The sequence below is a fragment of the Salmo trutta genome, chromosome 32, assembly GCF_901001165.1.
Source record: "Salmo trutta chromosome 32, fSalTru1.1, whole genome shotgun sequence".
Taxonomy (NCBI): Eukaryota; Metazoa; Chordata; class Actinopteri; order Salmoniformes; family Salmonidae; genus Salmo; species Salmo trutta.
In genome coordinates this window covers 32,406,212-32,428,200 of record NC_042988.1, presented here as the reverse complement: position 1 = coordinate 32,428,200, position 21,989 = coordinate 32,406,212, and the positions used below count along the sequence as shown (strand labels likewise).

The 21,989-nt window shown below is 45.4% G+C and overlaps 1 protein-coding gene across 1 annotated transcript; it reads left to right on the top strand.

The window, feature by feature from the left end:
• Window positions 1–138: 138 nt before the first annotated feature.
• LOC115171732 (ATPase family AAA domain-containing protein 5-like) lies at window positions 139–21,957 on the top strand. Its single transcript, XM_029728818.1, has 22 exons — window positions 139–635; window positions 839–901; window positions 1,018–2,759; window positions 3,075–3,162; window positions 3,283–3,447; window positions 3,723–3,861; window positions 4,312–4,378; window positions 4,502–4,683; window positions 4,979–5,127; window positions 5,248–5,719; window positions 5,886–5,982; window positions 7,259–7,341; window positions 7,518–7,651; window positions 15,785–15,941; window positions 16,418–16,597; window positions 16,784–17,026; window positions 17,161–17,225; window positions 17,462–17,651; window positions 17,747–17,910; window positions 18,106–19,115; window positions 19,424–19,579; window positions 20,492–21,957. Exons 2-22 carry the CDS (start codon window positions 851–853, stop codon window positions 20,568–20,570), a joined length of 5,613 nt encoding a protein of 1,870 aa, XP_029584678.1. The 5' UTR covers window positions 139–635; window positions 839–850; the 3' UTR covers window positions 20,571–21,957.
• The last annotated feature ends 32 nt before the right edge of the window (window positions 21,958–21,989 follow it).

Here is a 21,989-nt window from a genome sequence, read left to right as displayed (position 1 = left end):
AACCTTGATGGATCATCACTAATACAAGCAATGAATAACATCTACTTCACTCTCATTTATTTCAAAACTAGACAGCAGTAGGTTGATTTTTTTTAATCTGCTTTTGCTGTATTTGTTTAGAAACAGAACTGCTAGTTATTTACAATATCACGTGGGGTGGAGCCTTGCGGTCAATACATCAACAACTGTTCGTGACGTGTACATGTTCTGCCACTGTGAGTGGTGGAGTTGGTGACGCTGAAGCGGAAGTCAATTTGGCGCCCTTTGGGCTAGACGAGTCAGGCGGGATTTTTGGAAAACTGAACCCAAACTACCAGTGTACCCAATATACGGAGTTATTGCTTATATATGTGTGTAATTCGACGTTAATATATAGGATTTACTTTGCAGTTACATGTTACAACTTCGTTTTAGTTTCGTTACGCGTTTTGGGCAGCTTGCTAGCTGACTATTTTCCAACTAACTAACGTTAGCCATGCCATCAAACAATAGTCGGATATAGCTAGCTAGATAGATATTAAGATATTTATTTCCCTAGACAGACAGTTAGATAGCAAGCTATCAACTTTGCCACACAATGACAGTTAGCGTAGCTTAGAGGTTGTGTCTTCTAGAAGGATCAAGGAGAAGAGCTGGTAAGTTGTGTTCTTTTGTTTTAGCTTACTCCCACATTCACCATTGATCTGTCACTTAACTAGCTAGTTATATTTATCTACAGTTGTTGCTTTTCCGGTTAACTGACTACTACTAGTTAGTAGGTAAGTTACCAAAGTACTTAACTGAACCAGAAATCACCAACTAGTTAGTCACTGCAACTAAAACCACTTAATTATTTTAGGTCAGTGAAGTTATGGCTGGTGTCGTTGCTATGGCATCTGTCATTGAAGATTTTGAAACTCAGGTATGTCCAACCAAATTCCATCTGTCTACAGAAGCCTGTGTCAACGCATTGGATTCATTTTTTTAATTGCATAGTTTTAATAATTGAGAGCGTAATCATCTCACCTTGTTTTATAGCCATGCTCTAGATCACACAAAGATGCCCATGCTCCTCCTGTCAAGATGATCACAAACTACTTTTCCCCTGTGGCCAAGCCCATGGAGAAACCCTTCTCCCCACCCAGGTCCAACAACATCATGGATTACTTCAGCCGGAAGACCACACCAGTTAGAGAGAAAGGTAGTACCCCAGAGCACACTAAGAAGAACCGCCTGGGGCCCCAGCCCTCTGAATCACCAGCCAGCCTAGACAGCACTGTGAGGCTGCCAGCCAAGCCCCCTCAGAAACAGGGCAGGAAGCCCAGAAAAGTTACCCGGCAGTTACAGGAGACTGATGCTGATGCAGGTTCCACTGAGACGGAGGAGTGTGTGGTCTTAGAGGGGCCAGGAGACGGTGACGGGTCAGAGGGCAACATAGTGAGCAGCAGCTGTGGCTTCCTGGGTAGTGACACAGCTGCCCTGCTGGCCCAGTTCAGTGCTGATGCTGGCATGGCTGGAGACACCTGTGGTAAGAATGACCCTGGCGTGGCATGTCCTGAGAAGGCTCAAAAAGACAATCATCCCAAGGTGGACTCTAAAAAAAGGGCTCCTGCAAAGAAAAAGGAAAGTTGCAACGGTTCTCCTAAAATATCTAGAAAAGACAAGGTGACTGTCAGTAAGACTAAAGCCAAGCAGCAGCAGCAGGAGGATAAGGAAACGGAGGAGTATATGCCTGAGGTCCAGGAGGCTGAGCTCTCTTTGTGTAATGCAAGCTTAGAGGTGAACGTGGGTGAGGCGTCTCAGTTGAACGGGAGCACCGTCACCATCTCATTTGAGGACTTCCTGCAGACTCAGGGCCAGGGAGAGGAGAAAGTGGGGGAGAAAAGCGGAGTCGACACGGAGCCAGAAGACACGTTGGATGTACCCAAAGCCAATGAGCTTTGTCCCCTGCAGATATCTCCTCGAACCCTCACCGTCCAAGCTGAGGTGCACACCATTTCCCCTGGCCACGAGCCAGTCCTGGTTGCAGAGAAAAAGATGGCCTCCATCTTCGCCAGGGAAAAAGAGGGGAGCCTAGCACCTGTAGTGGTGAAGACCGCTTCCTTTCCTTGTCCCCAGTCTAGACCGGAGCTGCTGCCTGCCCCCAAAAGGAAGTCCAACGTGGTCCTGCAGGAGGAGGACCTGGAGCTCAGTGTCGTTGAGTCTGAATCATCCACTCCCAAGTGCAGCCAGACTGAGCGGAAGCAGTTCATGAGTGCTTTCAAGCAGCCAGCCAAGCCCGGCAAGGGCGCTGGGAAGCAGCCTGTGGACAAGGCCTTGGAGGAGGAGAACCACTCTGCTGCCCCAACAGAGGAGCAGCCAGGAAAAAATGCAGCTAAGAAAAAACCGCAGAGAAGAAGGATGAAGAAGGCCTTGGAGCAGGAGTCAGTTCCCTCACCCGTGGCACAAGAAGACCATGTTCCCATGGAGACTGACGCTGTGGAGACTGATTCTAAACCCAAAGGGGAGTCCAACACTGATGCTAAACCTGAAGCAGAGCCTACCACCTCCACACCAACAACAGTCAGGAGGTCCACCAGGGAAGCCCCTCGCAGGCAGACACCTGTTGTTGATCCAGTAACCCCAGTGAGGAAAACAAAAAAAGAAAGGGCGAAAGATGTTGCAGCAGTCACCAAGGACTGCCCGGTCCAGATGTCCACCCCGAAGTCAGACAAGTCCAGACACAGGGTGTTCAGAGCACAAATGGTCTGTCCACCAGACAAGACAGGAAGTCCCATCAGGTGAGGGATGGCCGAGATGTCTTTAAGCATAGATTTGAATTGTCTCGCTTGTGCATCCTGTTGGTCAGTAACAGAGAGGCAATAGGTTTGGACATAGATTGACTCGTCCACAATGGAGGCCTGTCCCTAGTCTGGACACTGCTTTAAAGGCAGGACGATACATTAATACAGACAGTAGTGCTTTAGCTTCATGCTCACTTTGTAATATCTAGTTTGCATTGTATATGTTTGACATTTTTTATTTTGGGCATTTCATCTGTTTTGACCTACCTTTGCATAAACTATTATCATTTTATTGTTACCTTGAACCTTCAGGATGAAATTTACCAGAGTCGTCTTCCTAAGCTCTGCATCAAAGTCTGAGGGTGGAAGTGATTTTGAGATCCTGAGTCCCCTAGCTAAGGTAATTATAGCCTCTGTTTTTATCAGTTGGAATATGAAACTGATATTTTGAATTAGCAGTTATAATTCAGCACACACTTTCCAGTAGAACCATCAAACCCATTTGAATCCTCTTGATCAGGAATCCAATGCATCCAAAAAGAGAAAAAAGGCGAAAAAGTTGGTGGAGAAAGCCCGGGAGATACAGAAGAGTAAAAAGGCAGCCGTGGATAAGGAGGGTCAGAGGTCTTTACGACGCTCCTCCCGGAGCCAGGTCTCAGTCAAGAAGAGCTACAATGAAGACGAGGTACACTACAGTCCTAATGACATTTCAGTTAAAGATTGTAGGTTTTTCCTTACTTGGGAGAAAATGTTCTACTCTCGCTCAGTATGTAGTGTGCAGTTGTACTCTACAATTCATGCTCCATTGATAACAACAATTGTCATGTTAGAAATGATGCATGTACTTTTCAATCCACCTGACTATCTTGTTTCCTGTCCATTTCTCCAACAAGTACAGAAAGGCTTTGTTTCATAGATAACCCGCTAACCCTTTATTTTTGCGAACCACTGTTTGAGCAGGACTCAGTGGTTTGTGTGGAGGATAGCCAGGATGGCTCTGCTCCGACTGCCAAGGAGAAGGGCAAAGCTCAGAAACGCAGTCTAAATGATGTATTGGGGAAAAAAGCACCTGCCAGCAAGGAGGCCAATAATCCAGCAGGTACTGTATCACTGTTGTTGACATAAGTCGTAACATGATTATAGAAAGAATCTATAATTAGCTCACCCTGAGGTGTTCTGGCTACAGGACGTACACAGGCTGTAGTTATTTTTTTAGAAAGGGGATTTTTGACATTGCACTATTTATTTTCAAAGCCTGGAGGAGAAGGGGAAGTGTATTATTTGTGTAGCGTGACAAGGTGAAAGCCATACTTTGTTATGATTGTTAATTAAGCATTTCATTGTTTAAAGCATTACATTTGTTAAATATAATTTGTGTTTTGTGCACAAATACTTGATGAAATCTTGTCTTATACGGGCTGAGCACCAATTGCTGTATGATTATGATTTTTTTTTGGGGGGGGGGGGGGGTATTTTACATTTTTTGTTAAAATATATGTATAGAAGGACACTAACATTAATGTTTTGTGTATTTTTTTACCTTCCAAAGTGGCTCCCATGTTCCTTGGGAAAAAAGCACCGAGGACATCAGTCATATCCATCTTTGATGATTGCAGGTAAGCTTATTACAGACTTGCAGCTTATTACCAATAACACCGTTTGGTCTATATTCAAAAATGTTGCAGACCTCAACAAGACCTTTGACCTTACACCCCAATTGTGCCTCTTACCCCTTCTAGCCGTGATGGTTCAGAGAACTCTCAGGATGATGAACAGTTCCGAGCTCGCAGAGACTTCCTGAAGAGTGGCCTCCCAGAGTCCTTCAAGAAGCAGATAGCCAAAACTGTTGCCACCAATGAGGCCTACGCAGTCTCCTGCTCCTCCTTCCAGCCTGTAGTGCACGTGCTGCAGACCTCACAGGGTGTGTTTTCTCCTTGCTAGCTCTGTCCTTTCCATCCAAGTGTTCTTATTAGTTGTATAAAGCATAAAGGGTGCAACACACTGATGTTTAGGTTTTTTGAATGGCTGTTTTTACTAATGTAAATCTTAAGCAACTGATAGATAATGAGTGTCCACTGCACTGAGATTTGTATTAAATAATTTGTGTGCCATAACTGGGATTTGAACTGGAAACCTTAGCCTTTTCAGCGTGCTTCCTGTTCAAGTGTTCCCTCTGTGTTCTCCATCTAATTACGTTTTTCTTGGCCCTTTGACAGAGTGTCCTCTCTGGAGTCTACCATGGCCTGTTTCTCCTCGCTTACACTTCCTGAAGGAGCTTCGATGTCTACCATCAAACCAGCTTCCATCCCTCGATAGTTCCACTTGCTGTAAGACTGAGCCAGCCTCCAGAGCCCACACTGAAAGGGTATGTTGTAATATTATTTTACACATTTCATATTTCACTGGTAATATTCCATGTAATATTTACTGGTGTAGTTTTGTTTGTTAATCAACTTTAGATAACTGAATCATTTGTTCTGAACAGGGGTCTGGCTGGCGAGAAGATTTCTCTGAGCCCATTCGTAAGCTCCTAATGGGGGAGATCAGTGCATCCAATCCTCCTTTCCCCGTCCAGCGGTTTCTCACACGCTTCCTGGAGAGGCGGACTGACCACCTCCAGCAATACACAGCTTCAGAGGCAGACCCCGGTACCAAACTCGCCAGCAGTGCCCCAGCATCGACAGGGCCTGTGGGGGGAAAGAGGAAGAGAGTGAAAGAGGGTGAGGGGGCCGTGGGAAAGGTGGCCAAGAAGCAGAGGTCCAGGAGGTCGGAGGAGAAGATCATTGTGATCGACGGGGACACCATCTCCCCCGAACCTGAGCCACCCAGGAGGGGAGGGCGAGGGAGGAGGCGCAAGCAACAGGAGAACGAGGAGATGAAAACACCACTCCCCTCCCAAAAGGACCCTGTGGTACTCCTGGAGGACTCGCCACTGGCTAGCAACTCTGTCAAAGATGGTAAGAGGGCAAATAAGAAATGTAGTTCTCTGTAAAACCTCATATCTTGCCATATCTGTGGTAGCTGAAACATGGCCTTTCAGTTAGATGCTTAAATGTGCTTTTCATAACATTACAAAATCAATTTTTGAATAGTCTTTAGTAACTGCTTTTTTTATTCCACCAGACTCTGTAAAAGAGGATGTGTTGTGGACAGAGAAGTACCAACCACAGCACTCCACTGATGTCATAGGCAACACTGCCTCAGTGAGGAGGCTGCACAGGTAAGGGATTGTGCTTTATCTACTGAATGACTCAACTGAATAGCTCAGTAGCTAGGTGTACTAGGCACCCTGCTGGCTCTACACAGGTATTACAGATATACAGTACATGGCCAAAAGTATGTGGACACCTGCTCGTCAAACATCTCATTCCAAAATCATGGGCATTAATATGGAGTTGGTCCCACCTTTGCTGCAAAAGATCCTCCACTCTTCTGGGAAGGCTTTCCACTAGATGTTGGAACATTGCTGCGGGGACTTGCTTTCCATTCAGCCACGAGCATTAGTGAGGTTGGGTACTGATGTTAGGCCTAGCTCGCAGTCAGCATTACAATTCCTCCCAAAGGTGTTTGATGTTGTTGAAGTCAGGGCTCTGTGCAGGCCACTCAAGTTCTTCCACACCGATCTCAACAAAACATTTCTGTGTGGACCTTGCTTTGTGCATGGGGCATGCTGAAACAGGAAAAGGCTTTCCCCAAATTGTTGCCACAAAGTTGGAAGCACAGAATCGTCTAGAATGTCATTGTATGCTGTAGCGTTAAGATTTCCCTTCACTGGAACTAAGGGGCCAAGCCCGAACCATGAAAACAGCCCCAGACCATTTATTCCTCCTCCACCAAACTTGACAGTTTGCACTATGCATTCGGGCAAGTAGCGTTGGCATTGCGCATGATCTTAGGCTTGTGTGCGGCTGCTTGGCCATGGAAACCCATTTTCATGAAGCTCCCGACGAACAGTTCTTGTGCTGACGTTGCTTCCAGAGGCAGTTTGGAACTCGGTAATGAGTGTTGCAACCGAGGACAGACGATTTTTACGCACTTCAGCACTCGGCGGTCCTGTTCTGTGAGCTTGTGTGGCCTACCACTTTGCGGCTGAGCCGTTGTTGGCCCTAGACATTTCCACTTTACAATAACAGCACTTACAGTTGACCGGGGCAGCTCTAGCAGGGCAGAAATTTGACGAACTGACTTGTTGGAAAGGTGGCATCCTATGATGCTGCCACGTTGAAGGTCACTGAGCTCTCTGATAAGGCCATTCTACTGCCAATGTTTGTCTATGAAGATTGCATGGCTGTGTGCTAGATTTTTATAGACCTGTCAGCAACGGTGTGGCTGAAATAGCCAAATCCACAAATGTTTTAATGGGTGTCCACATACTTAGTGTATGTAAAAGATATGAATCAATGGCTTTATGAGCTTTATTGAAAGCCCTTGTGTGTTACATGCCATTAATTCAATCAATCTGTCATGTAATTTTGCATAAACCAATCCGTTTGCAGTTGGCTGAGGGAATGGAAGCTCAGAGCTGACCGGGAAGAGAGGAAGAAACAGAAGGAAAAGAAACAGGAGGATGACAGCAACGGTAAGAGACTCTGTTCTAAGATTTTGCTGTTGTATTTTCAGATAGCACTATGACTGTTTGAACACGTTTTTTCCTCCTTTGAAATAGTTACATCATCCTATATAAAATTAACTTTTTTTCAAAGTTACCACAGAGTAAACCTAAAGCAGCTTGATGTTCCCCTCTTGGCCACACAGACTCATGGGACACTGAAGACGGGGACTCTCAGGAGGGGGAAGACTTTATGTGTAACACCCTGCTGATCACTGGTCCCACGGGGGTTGGCAAGACCGCTGCCGTCTACGCCTGCGCCCAGGAACTCGGCTTTAAGGTCTGTTCATTCTTTACTCCGCTTGCCTAACACAGCGGTCACCAACCCTTTATTCTTTGTGACCCACTGGTCTCTATTAAAAAGCAGATTTTTATCATGATGTTTCTGCATACAAATTTGAATGCACTCACTTTACACTCTGAATCAATCAATCAAATGTATTTATAAAGCCCTTTTTACATCAGCAGATGTCAAAGTGCTATACAGAGACCCAGCCTAAAACCCCAAACAGCAAGCAATGCAGATGTAGAAGCATGGTGGCTAGGAAAAACTCCCTAGAAAGACAGGAACCTAGGCAGAACAGTTGGACCTGGAGCAGCAGCACAACCAGGTGGACTGGGGACAGCCAGGAGTCATCAGGCCAGGTAGTCCTGAGGCATGATCCTAGGGCTCAGGTCCTCCGGGAGGGACAGATGGAAAGAGAATTTGAGAATCATACTTAAATTCACACAGGACACCAGATAAAACAGGAGAATACACCAGATATGACTGACCCTAGCCCCCCAGCACATAGACTATTGCAGCATAGATACTGGAGGCTGAGTCAGGGGTGGGGGGGACACTGTGGCCCCGTCCAACGATACCCCCGGACAGGACGAACTAGGCAGGATATAACCCCACCCACTTTGCCAAAGCACAGCCCCCACCCCACTAGAGGGATATCAACAGACCACCAACTTACTACCCTGAGACAAGGCTGAGTATAGCCCACAAAGATCTCCCCCACCCCACCAACCCGAGGGGGCGCAAAACTGGAAAACAGGACGATCACATCAGTGACTCAACCCACTCAAGTGACGCACCCCTCCTAGGGACGGCATGGAAGAGCACTAGTAAGCCACTGACTCCCCGTAATATGGTCAGAGGCAGAGAATCCCAGTGTAGAGAGGGGAGCTGGCCAGGCAGAGACAGCAAGGTCGGTCCGGTGCCTTGCCGTTCACCTGCGCACCCCTGGGCCAGACTACACTCAATCCTAGGACCCACTAAAGAGATGAGTCTTCAATAAAGACCTAAAGTTCGAAACTGAGATGGGTCTCTCACATGGATAGGCAGACTATTCCATAAAAATGGAGCTCTATAGGAGAAAGCCTTACCTCCAGCTCTTTGCTTCAAAATTCTAGGGACAATAAGGAGGCCTGCGTCTTGTGACCATAGCGTACGTGTAGGTACATATGGCAGGACCAAATCTGAGAGATGGGTAGGAGCAAGCCCATGTAATGCTTTGTAGGTTAGCAGTAAAACCTTGAAATTAGCCCTGGCCTTAACAGGAAGCCTGTGTAGAGAGGCTAGCACTGGAGGAACATGATCAAATTTGGGGTTCTAGTCAAGATTCTAGCAGCGGTGTTTAGTTTATTTAGTGCTTTATCCGGGTAGCTTGCGAGTACTGCATTGCAGTAGTCTAATCTAGAAGTGACAAATACATGGATTAGCTTTTATGCATTTTTGGACAAAAGTTTCTGGTTTTTGCAATGTTACGAAGATGGAAAAAATCTTTCCTTGAAATAGTATTGATATGTTCGTCAAAAGAGATCAGGGTCCCCAGTAACGCCGAGGTCCTTCAGTTTTATTTGAGACAACTGTACAACCATTAAGATGAATTGCCAGATCCAACAGCAGATCTTTGTTTCTTGGGACCGAGAACTAGCGTCTCTGTTTTGTCCGAGTTTGAAAGTAAAACATTTGCCGCCACCCACTTCCTTATGTCTGAAACACAGGCTTCCAGGGTAGGCAATTTTGGGGCTTCACCATGTTTTATCGAAATATACAGTTGTGAGTCGTCCTCATAGCAGTGAAAGTTGACGTTGTTTTTGAATTACATCATCAAGAGGTAGTATGTATGTATGAAGGTACAGTGGGGCAAAAAAGTATTTAGTCAGCCACCAATTGTGCAAGTTCTCCCACTTAAAGATGAGAGAGGCCTGTAATTTTCATCATAGGTACACGTCAACTATGACAGACAAAATGAGAGAAAAAAATCCAGAAAATCACATTGTAGGATTTTTTATGAATTTATTTGCAAATTATGGTGGGAAATAAGTATTTGGTCAATAACAAAAGTTTATCTCAATACTTTGTTATATACCCTTTGTTGGCAATGACACAGGTCAAATGTTTTCTGTAAGTCTTCACAAGGTTTTCACACACTGTTGCTGGTATTTTGGCCCATTCCTCCATGCAGATCTCCTCTAGAGCAGTGATGTTTTGGGGCTGTCGCTGGGCAACACGGACTTTCAACTCCCTCCAAAGATTTTCTATGGGGTTGAGATCTGGAGACTGTCTAGGCCACTCCAGGACCTTGAAATGCTTCTTACGAAGCCACTCCTTCGTTGCCCGGGCGGTGTGTTTGGGATCATTGTCATGCTGAAAGACCCAGCCACGTTTCATCTTCAATGCCCTTGCTGATGGAAGGAGGTTTTCACTCAAAATCTCACGATACATGGCCCCATTCATTCTTTCCTTTACACGGATCAGTCGTCCTGGTCCCTTTGCAGAAAAACAGCCCCAAAGCATGATGTTTCCACCCCCATGCTTCACAGTAGGTATGGTGTTCTTTGGATGCAACTCAGCATTCTTTGTCCTCTAAACACGACGAGTTGAGTTTTTACCAAAAAGTTATATTTTGGTTTCATCTGACCATATGACATTCTCCCAATCCTCTTCTGTATCATCCAAATGCTCTCTAGCAAACTTCAGACGGGCCTGGACATGTACTGGCTTAAGCAGGGGGACACGTCTGGCACTGCAGGATTTGAGTCCCTGGCGGCGTAGTGTGTTACTGATGGTAGGCTTTGTTACTTTGGGCCCAGCTCTCTGCAGGTCATTCACTAGGTCCCCCCGTGTGGTTCTAGGATTTTTGCTCACCGTTCTTGTGATCATTTTGACCCCACGGGGTGAGATCTTGCGTGGAGACCCAGATCAAGGGAGATTATCAGTGGTCTTGTATGTCTTCAATTTCCTAATAATTGCTCCCACAGTTGATTTCTTCAAACCAAGCTGCTTACCTATTGCAGATTCAGTCTTCCCAGCCTGGTGCAGGTCTACAATTTTGTTTCTGGTGTCCTTTGACAGCTCTTTGGTCTTGGCCATAGTGGAGTTTGGAGTGTGACTGTTTGAGGTTGTGGACAGGTGTCTTTTATACTGATAACAAGTTCAAACAGGTGCCATTAATACAGATAACGAGTGGAGGACAGAGGAGCCTCTTAAAGAAGAAGTTACAGGTCTGTGAGAGCCAGATATCTTGCTTGTTTGTAGGTGACCAAATACTTATTTTCCACCACAATTTGCAAATAAATTCATTAAAAATCCTACAATGTGATTTTCTGGATTTTTTTCCCCCCATTTTGTCTGTCATAGTTGACGTGTACATATGATGAAAATTACAGGCCTCTCTCATCTTTTTAAGTGGGAGAACTTGCACAATTGGTGGCTGACTAAATACTTTTTTGCCCCACTGTATATATGTGTGTGTGTGTGTGTGTGTTTTATTTATTTATTTATATATATATAACACTCACTGAAAACAATAGTGGTCATAAAACAGAACCTTGAGGAACACTGAAACTTACAGTTGATTTGTCAGAGGACAAACCATCCACAGAGAGGAACTGATATCTTTCCGAAAGATAAGATCTTTGCTCCTAGACAAATTAGGGTTTCCAATCTCTCCAAAAGAATGTGGTGATCGATGGTGTCTCAAGCAGCGCTAAGGTCCAGGAGCACGAGGGCCGATGCAGAGCCTTGGTCTGACGCCATTTAAAGGGTCATTTACCACCTTCACGAGACTGATACATTTCATATACATTACTTATCTTCAGGAAGGTATGCCTGGTATGGCAACTGCTCGGCCTCAGACTGCAAGGCACTACAGAGGGTAGTGCATACGGCCCAGTACATCACTGGGACCAAGCTTCTTGCCATCCAGGACCTCTATATCAGGCGGTGTCAGAGGAAGGCCCTAAAAATGGTCAGACTCCAGCCACCCTAGTCTTAGACTGTTCTCTCTGCTACCGCAAGGCAAGCGGTAGCGGAGCGCCAAGTCTAGGTTCAAGAGGCTTCTAAACAGCTTCTACCCCCAAGTCATAAGACTCCTGAACATCTAATCAAATGGCTGCCCACCCCCTCTTTTACACCGCTGCTACTCTCTGTTATTATCTATGCATAGTCACTTTAATAACTCTATCTACATGTACATATTATCTCGACTAACCGGTGCCCCTGCACATTGACTCTGTACCGGTACCCCTTGTATATAGACTCGCTATTGTTATTTTACTGCTGCTCTTTAATTACTTGTTCCTTTTATTTCTTATTTGTATTTTTTAAACTGCATTGTTAGTTAGGGGCTTGTAAGTAAGCATTTCACTGTAAGGTCTACACCTGTTGTATTTGGCACATTGATTTGATTTATGTAGTTTAGTTGGAATAGGGTCCAGTATGCAGCTTGAGGGTTTAGAGGCCATGACTATTTTCATGAATGTGTCAGGAGACACAGGATCAAACGACTTGAGTGTCTCCATTTGATCCAAGGTCCTGGCAGTTCTCTGCAGACTCAGGACAATTAAAGTCACCCAAAATTAAAATTATAATGTTATCTGCCATGACTACAAGGTCCGATAGGAACTCAGTGAGGAACGCTGTATACGGCCCAGAAGGCCTGTTAACAGTAGCAATAAATAGTGATTGAGTAGCAACAGCTCCACCTTTGCGGGATGCGCGGGGGATATGGTCACTAGTGTAACCAGGAGGAGAGGCCTCATTTAACACAGTAAATTCATCAGGCTTGAGACATGTTTCAGTCAGGCCAATCACATCAAGATTATGATCAGTGATTAGTTCATTGACTATGACTGCCTTGGAAGTGAGGGATCTAACATTAAGTATCCCTATTTTGTAATATCTCACATCTCAATCTCTTTCAATAATGACAGGAATGGAGGTCTTTTTTTCCGGTTTGCTAAGGCAAACACCGCCATGTTTAATTTTGCTCAACCTCGATTGGGGCACAGACACGGTCTCAATGGCGATAGCTGAGCTGACTACACTGACTGTGCTAGTGGCAGACTCCACAAAACTGGTTAACAGCCTGCTGCCAGGCCTGCACCCTATCTCATTGGGGAGTTAGAGCCCTGTTTATGTTGATAGATAAGATGAGAGTACCCCTCCAGCTAGGATGGAGTCTGTCACTCCTCAGCAGGCCAGGCTTGATCCTGTTTGTGGGTGAGTCCCAGAAAGAGGGCCAATTACAAATTCTATCTTTTGGGAGGGGCAGAAAACAGTTTTCAACCAGCAATGGAGTTGTGACACTCTGCTGTAGAGCTCATCACTCCCCCTAACGGGGAGGGGGCCAGAGACCATTACTATATGCTGACACATCTTTCTAGCTAATTTACACGCTCTGAATAAGTGCACTCTCTCTTTTGACTCATCACATGCTCTGCTGCTACTGTTTACCGATCTTGTGGCCTAGTCACTTTACCCATATGTACATAAACTCAGCAAAAAAAGAAATGTCCTCTCAGTCTACTGTGTTTATTTTCAGCAAACTTAACATGTGTAAATATTTGTATGAACATAAGATTCAACAACAGAGACATTAACTGAACAAGTTCCACAGACATGTGACTAACAGAAATGGAATAATGTGTCCCTGAACAAAAGGGGGGGTCAAAATCAAAAGTAAAAGTCAGTATCTGGTGTGGCCACCAGCTGCATTAAGAACTGCAGTGCATCTCCTCCTCATGGACTGCACCAGATTTGCCAGTTCTTGCTGTGAGATGTTACCCCACTCTTCCACCAATGCACCTGCAAGTTCCCGAACATTTCTGGGGGGAATGGCCCAAGCCCTCTCCCTCCGATCCAACAAGGTCCCAGACGTGCTCAATGGGATTGAGATCCGGGCTCTTCGCTGGCCATGGCAGAACACTGACATTCCTGTCTTGCAGGAATCATGCACAGAACGAGCAGTATGGCTGGTGGCCTTGTCATGCTGGAGGGTCATGTCAAGATGAGCCTGCAGGAAGGGTACTACATGAGGGAGGGGGATGTCTTCCCTGTAACGCACACTGTTGAGATTGCCTGCAATGGCAACAAGCTCAGTCCGAGGATGCTGTGACACACCGCCCCAGACCATGACGGACCCTCCACCTCCAAATCGATCCCGCTCCAGAGTACAGGCCTCGGTGTAATGCTAATTCCTTCGACGATAAACGCGAATCCGACCATCAGCCCTGGTGAGACAAAACCGCGACTCGTCCGTGAAGAGCACTTTTTGCCAGTCCTGTCTGGTCCAGCGACGGTGGGTTTGTGCCCATAGGTGACGTTGTTGCTGGTTATGTCTGGTGAGGACCTGCCTTACAACAGGCCTACAAGCCCTCAGTCCAGCCTCTCTCAGCCTATTGCGGACAGTCTGAGCACTGATGGAGGGATTGTGCGTTCCTGGTGTAACTCAGGCAGTTGTTACCATCATGTACCTGTCCCGCAGGTGTGATGTTCAGATGTATTGGTCCTGTGCAGGTGTTACACGTGGTCTGCCACTGCGAGGATGATCAGCTGTCCGTCCTGTCTCCCTGTAGTGCTGTCTTAGGCGTCTCACAGTACGGACATTGTAATTTATTGCCCTGGCCACATCTGCAGTCCTCATGCCTCCTTGCAGCATGCCTAAGGCACGTTCGCGCAGTTGGCAGGGACCCTGGGCATCTTTCTTTTGGTGTTTTTCAGAGTCAGTAGGAAGGCCTCTTTAGTGTCCTAAGTTTTCATAACTATGACCTTAATTGCCTACTGTCTGTAAGCTGTTGGTGTCTTAACAACCATTCCACAGGTGCGTGTTCATTAATTGTTTATGATTCATTGAACATGCATGGGAACCAGTGTTTATACCCTTTACAATGAAGATCTGCAAAGTTATTTGTATTTTTACGATTTATCTTTGAAAGACAGGGTCCTGAAAAGGGGACGTTTCTTTTTTTGCTGAGTTTATTTACCTCAATTACGGTACCTTGTTCCCTCTAAGCCTGCACGCAGCTCCCAAGTGGTTTCTTGCATCAAACAACACAACAGTTTCAGTCACCTTGTCTGAAGGACAAGTGGATAAACATGTTATCAAACCCTGCATGTTTTTTTTTTTTAAGTCTCAATGTAGGCCTATATTGAGCACCACACATTGTCTGCTGCTGTAGCCTGAATGATAGAACAGCTATTTCCATGTTAAAATGTTATGGGATGCATTTTTTAAGGGTGGGCCACTCTGGTAGGCCTACATTATGATCAAATAGCCACAGCCTACTCAGTGTTGACAGTAAATGCGCTGGAAGTTGCACAGCATTTTCTAAACGTTCAAGTTTGTGCTCAGCAGACCTGAAATTTGTTCTGTGACGAAAAAAATTAGAGGGAACATTGATTGTATCCCTGCACATTGTCTGGGTACTGGTACCACGCGTACATAGCCAAGTTATCAGTACTCATTGTGTATTTATTCCTCGTTTTTGTCTTTCTATTAATTTTCTATTTTTCTCTCTGCATTGCTGAAGGGCCCATAACTTAGCATTTCACTGTTAGTCTACACCTGTTGTTTACAAAGCATGTGACATACAATTTGATTTTGAAGTGTCTATATATTTGTACCTTATTTTACCAAGTAAGTTGACTAAGAACGCATTCTAATTTACAGCAATGACCTGGAGAGGAGGGGGGGATTATTGAGCCAATTGTAAACTGGGGATGATTAGGTGGCCATGATGGTATGAGAATTTAGCCTGGACACCAGGGTTAACACCTCTACTCTTACGTTAAGTGCCATGGGATCTTTAGTGACCACAGAGTCAGGACACCCGTTTTAATGTCCCATCCGAAAGACTGCACCCTGGGGCATTTAACCTTCATTTAACTAGGCAAAGGAAAGAGCGGTTCCTACTGGTCTTCCGACACCACTTCCAGCAGCATCTGGTTTCACATCCAGGGACCGACCAGGACCAACCCTGCTTAGCTTTAGAGGCAAGCCAGTAGAGGGATGCTGGGTGGGATTCTGCTGGGTGCCCTCAAGTCTTTTAACATCTCTGTCTTAACTGTCTGTGTAATATATTAGCTATGCATGCTACTTTGAAGGCAGGAAGTCTAATCTGTGTCATCCTTCTCCAGGTGTTTGAGGTGAATGCGTCGTCCCAGCGGAGCGGCCGTCAGATCCTGTCCCAGCTGAGGGAGGCCACCCAGTCCCACCAGGTGGACATCCAGGGGTTCAACGCCCATAAGCCGTGCTACTTCAGCAGCTCCACCGCCAAGCCTGGATCCTCACCACGTAAGTTTAGAAGAAGTTTGCCTTTCTTCTTGCAGCCCAGTGTTTCTTTGAACAAAAGAATCTCTTAGGACTGCTTTGATAGAAAGTAGATAGTTTGACACTGATAAAATCTATAAGAGATAAATGGGTAACAAACCTGAGCACCATCTCCCATTGGCCTAAATCTATGTTATCTTCAGGTTACATGCCAGTTTCATTTTACGTTAGTCATTTAGCAGACGCTCTTATCCAGAGCGACTTACAGGAGCAATAAGGGCAGGAGCAATTCGAATGAAATGCCTTGCTCAAGGACTCAGACAGATTGTTCACCAAGTCGGCTTGGGATTCAAACCAGCGACCTTTCGGTTACTGGCCCAACCGTCTTAACCGCTGTGCTACCTGCCGCCAGTTTCTTGAGTTATGTGACCCATAGTGTATAAAGTATTATTCCTAAAGATCCAGGTTGACAGGTGATGATTCTGCTGTCCATCTCCCAGGGAAAGTGTACTCTCCTCGAAGGGTAGTGTCTTCCCCCAGGAAGCCCCCCGAGTCCCCCCGTGGAGCCAAGAGGGGAGGCCTGGCCCCCACCTCCCTGACCAACTTCTTCAAGATGGGCCGACCTGGTCCCACCAACAAGGAACGTGCCAGTGCCAGCCAAGACCAGAAGCAACCAACCGGTTAGAATGAATTCCTTGTCCTTCTTCCTCCCTAGCTTGAGATTTGTCAGTCATGTGTTAAACAGTCTAGGTCCTAAATTAAACACAGCAGGGAAGCTTTATTCCCTTCAGTTACTATTTTGGATAAACCCAAATCTAGTCTGCATACACACGTCAGAACTAAATATCACTGTTATTCTCTTCCAGCTGTTCCCAAGAAGACCAGTAAAGACAAGGAGAGTTCCAGTAAGACTGAAGAGCCTCAGAACGGGCCAGCAGCAACAGCCAACACCAAGGACTCCTCCAGTGAAGAGCAGAGCAAGAAGACAGCCACGTCACTCATTCTCTTTGAGGAGGTGGATGTCGTCTTCGACGACGACTCTGGGTTCCTGGCTGCCATCAAAACGTTCATGACCACCACCAAGAGACCAGTGATCCTCACCACCAGTGGTGAGTGGGGGAGCAATCCACATTTCATGGTGGAAGACTAAGTTCATGGTTGTATGTTTGTACACTGTGTCAAATGAATAGCACAGACCAGAAGGTGGAATGCACTGTGAGTTGAACCTGTTTCTCTCTTCTAGATCCCACCTTCAGTACCATGTTTGATGGCTACTTTGAGGAGATCCATTTCAAAACCCCCTCAGTGGTAAGAAAACCAATAAACTGCAAACCTATTTTTATTTTTTTTGCAGGATGTTTTGTTGTCATGTACTCAACAGAGTAACGTTGAAGGTATATTTTAAGCATGCTTTCTAGTTGCACAGGAAGAATGTTCATTTTTATAATAGGAAACTCGTATTGTCATTTGCGTGTGTTAGTGTGTAACTCCTTCATACAGGTGCATGAGTGTGTGTGGTGGTAACACCTCTTTCTCCTATACAGGTGAATGTGGGGAGCTACCTGCAGCTGCTGTGCCTGGCTGAGAACATGCGTACGGACGCCCGCGACGTCTCCTCTCTGCTCCATCTGAACGGTTGTGACATCCGCCAGAGCCTTCTGCACCTGCAGTTCTGGAGCCGCTCCACAGGGGGGCGGAAGCTATCCCGTCCCCTCCCAGACTCAGCCCCCATAGGTGAGGACAGAGGAATGTTCACTAAATAACTGTATAAACAACGCTGCCAATTAATACTGATGGTGATAAATGTTGTTTTTATGTTGCATATTCAGCAACACATCTCCAGCCAAAGACAGAGGAAACAGCAGGTGGCTCTGTGGTGAGTGAGGGGGTGACCCCAGCAGGACCCCTGCCCCCCTGTGACACAGGCTGCACAGAGAGCATGCTGGGGCTGCTGAACATGGAGCCAGAGAAGGACATGCAGGATCTGTTCAAGGTTGGTTGTCAAAAGTCCATCTCTTTCCTCCTTGTTGTCTTAAGAGGACACTCAAGATCATTTTTGACCGGTCTCTTGTGGTATGATCTCTCATAATTACAATCCCTATGTCAAACCACCTTCTCAGAGTCACTTTATTATCTGTATGTTAGTGTGGAAGTATTGAAGGTTAACCACAATCTATTGTCTCCTCAGAGCCAGTCCACAGTGGAGCCAGGTTGCTGGGAGCTGCTGACCACCAGCAAGAGGAGAGGAATGGACCTGCTCTACTCCAACATGGAGGCCCTGCTTCCCCTACCCACCACACACCTCACTGTCACAACCCACAGGCGGCCACAGGAAGTGAGCAACCGGACACAGGAAGAGTCCAGCGCTGAGCCACAGGAAGTAGCCACTAGTATGAATAGTATAAAGCCAGAGATTGATCCACCACTACCACCTCAGACTGAGGTTGATCCACTGCCCCACCCCAGGCTCCAGCAGTTGGCAGAGGGGTCAGAGACAGACGGGAGCCCGGTGAAGGTGTCCTCTAGAATGAAGAAGAAGAAAAAGCAGCTGGCTACCCGAGGGGACCTGGACCCCTTTCACTCAGACTCTGATTCCGACGATGCCTTCCTCTCCCTCCACACTAAACCACCTCCCAACCCCCCTCAGACACAGACGGAAGGGGAGGACAGTCAGGACGATTCTACCAGCAACAAGGTTGAATTAGAATCTGTGAAGGCTAGAGAGGAAGAGGTAAAGGAGAAGGCCCCTGCCCCGGTGAGGATGAGGGTGCCGCTCACCTCGGAGCAGAGGATGAAGAGTGAGCCTGTGTCCCACTGCCTGGGGTCCCTGGCAGAGTTCCTCGACCACATGTCCCTCCTGGACTCCTCCCTTTGCCTCCACACCTCACCTGAAGGTGGCGCCAGACACACACACAGGACGTTCGGCCTGAGAGCCGAGACTAAAGACGGGATGAATGACGAGCCCAGGGAGGAGTGCCATGGAGGGAGCTGGGTGGAGGGGGAGAGAGCGGGGGAGGTCCAGGCTGCTGTGGAGGCTCTGAGCTTCCAGAGGTGCAGGGCTGGGGTGGAGGAGGCGTGGGGTAAAGCTCAGGGTCTAGAGGGGGAACTGGGGAAGGAGGCTGTGAACGAGCTCACGCTCCCTGTGGCCCCGCACAGACAGGGCTTCAGACTCACCCAGGACAGCCCCTGTGAACCAAAGTGAGTTGTCTTGTCTGTTTGTCCTTCACTGTATGGCTTATAATGATCAGTTGGCAGGGTGTTGCTTACTATGAAAAGTATTATGAATTTATAATTTATATGTAAAATATTGTATTCATGTATTAACTATTTATTTGATCAGTGAGTATAATTTTACTATTAAACATCTCAAAGAAAAGTTTAATTTGGTAGATATTAGATACAAAATTGAACACATTTATGTATTAAGCCCCTTTTACATCAGAAGCTGTCACAAAGTGCATTTTAAGGAATCTAACCTATCCTGTTTGCTGCTGTTGTTCCTCCAGAGTTCTCCAGAGGAGGAGGGAGGTGATGGACAATCTACCCAGCCGAGTGGCAGGGACGCTGGGTAACAGACCTGCTGCAGCCCTGGACTTCCTTCCCATCCTACGGACCATCTGCCGATCAGAGACGCTCAAGGAGCAGTTCAAGGTTAAACGCAGGTGAGAGGTCAGGGGTTATATGTGCAGAGGTCAGGGGTAAGGTTAAATGGAGGTGAGAGGTTATGGATGTGGAAATCAGTATTAGAGTTAAACAGGCTTTTAGGGGGACACCCAGCTTTGAACCACCCCAAATCTGTCTCATTCTGTATAGATTGATATCTAGAGACTAAGCTGCTCTCCATTCTGTATAGGTTGATATCTAGAGACTAAGCTGCTCTCCATTCTGTATAGGTTGATATCTAGAGACTAAGCTGACAACAAAGTAAAGGTATCGGAGTGGCCATCACAAAGCCCTGACCTCAATCCCATAGAAAAGTTGTGGGCAGAACTGAAAAAGTGTGTGCGAGCAAGGAGGCCTACAAACCTGACTCAGTTACACCAGCTCTGTCAGGAGGAATGGGCCAAAATTCACCCAACTTATTGTGGGAAGCTTGTGGAAGGCTACCCTAAACGTTTGACCCAAGTTAAACAACTTAAAGGCAATGCTACTAAATACTAATTGAGTGTATGTAAACTTCTGACCCACTGGGAATGTGATGAAAGAAATAAAAGCTGAAATAAATAATTCTCTACTATTATTCTGACATTTCACATTCTTAAAATAAAGTGGTGATCCTAACTGACCTAAGACAGGGAATTGTTACTAGGATTAAATGTCAGGAATTGTGTAACTGAGTTTAAATGTATTTGGCTAAGGTGTATGTAAACTTCCAACTTCAACTGTATATGAATTTACATCACATTTTAGTCATTTAGCAGACACTCTTATCCGGAGTGACTTACAGTTGGTAATGTATTCCAGTAACCCTGTGTGCTGCACTAAAGGCCATCTAGGAACATGCTACAGTATGCCTGTCACTTATCTAAACAATTTTACTAAAGTTTGAAAATGTCTTTCTCCCCCCACATTAGGTTCCTCCACTACCTGGATGCAATTCACCTGGGCCTTCCCAAGGACACTCTACAATACCTAGCAGAGGACTTCCCTTGAACTAGAGAGAAGTGCACTGGTGTTTCTCAAATAGGGGGTTTAAGGACATTAAGGTCACCCATTTTGAGGCTTGATGACAGTATGAAAGCAATCATTAATGTGATCCTAACTTGGGTCATATTCATTAGGTACCGAATAGAAGAAATCTGACACAAGGAGGGACTGACCACCTGAGCTTGTTGAATTAGAAGGCTAGTTTTTTTTCTTATCCCATTGCAAAACGTTTTGCTACGGTGTGCCCTAATGAATACGACCCCTCAATTGCTACTAAAGTCAATGACCAGAAATCTGCAGATCAATTCCCTCTTGGGACCTGGAGTGAGGTTCATCATGGATCCCTTTGAAGAGTGCTGAAACACTATTCACCTGTTCAATATGCATTTGTACAGTAATATAAAAACAGGAGTGTGTAAATGTGTATCAGTACGTTTTATAGTTATTGTGGCTTTTACGGAGATGTGCCTGTTTTTGTATTCTGCTGTGCATTTGGCAAAGTGTTTCATGAACTAATAAATTGAAATGTTGTATGTGGAGAGATAATTTGTAAGATTTGAATAACATACTTGTAGAAATACACTTGTAGAAATTGTCAGTTTAAAAGGCAGTTTTTTGTTGTCAAACTACACAATATTAACACAATCCTGTTCAAGCACATCATATCACTTTTTTACCGTTCATATAATATAAATCCCACACACTTCACCAGTCTAAAGTGTTATTCTCTCATGAATTACAATGTCTTCATTATCTAATTGCAGGGTAGGATCAGTGATGTGTATATAAACTCTGGATTGTGGATGCTTTGTATTGGCCACAAATCGGCCATATTGGCACTCCTCAGAAAAGCAGTCCTTAGGAATGAATTCAATTCTACAGTATTTTATTTAAATGTTTCATGGGCAAAATACCTAGAGACTATTTTTTTGTTTTAACTGAAACAGTACTTTCTAAAAGTTATACTTTAAGGAAAATGTTTTAATTTTTTTTTTCTTTAATGTTTAGCTTACATAATATAATTTAAACATTTGTATTAAGGTGTCTGTAATAGAATAAACATGTCAAAAACAAATGTAAACATGGGTAAATTGATTTTTATAGCTTCCCCCCAAAAGTATAACAGGGGGGAATGCTAAGATGGAGGCGCAGTTGCTTCAAAACAGCGGCTTCTGTCAGTGTGTGTGTATATATAAATCATTGGGTAGGATGTATTTTTAGATATATAAACATGAATCAAGTCGGGTTAGATTGATCACAACACAATCTAATGTAACAAATGATTATGAAATATTTTTGTATTGTTTACATATTTTGGTAAATTAATATAATACAACTTGGAAATAAAAAAGGACACGTGTAACAAGCCGCAGACGCAGCGTATCAAACAAAACCACACGCGTCATGTTTTCATTTCTGTAGTGG

What these genes read in the sequence shown, in the direction of transcription:
- LOC115171732 (XM_029728818.1), top strand. Translation starts at nt 851, where the DNA reads ATGGCTGGTGTCGTTGCTATGGCATCTGTCATTGAAGATTTTGAAACT. An exon ending in CCAGAGCCCACACTGAAAGG is followed by an intron (nt 5,128 to 5,247) that starts GTATGTTGTAAT and finishes TGTTCTGAACAG; the next exon opens with GGGTCTGGCTGGCGAGAAGA. An exon ending in GACAGCCCCTGTGAACCAAA is followed by an intron (nt 19,116 to 19,423) that starts GTGAGTTGTCTT and finishes TTGTTCCTCCAG; the next exon opens with AGTTCTCCAGAGGAGGAGGG.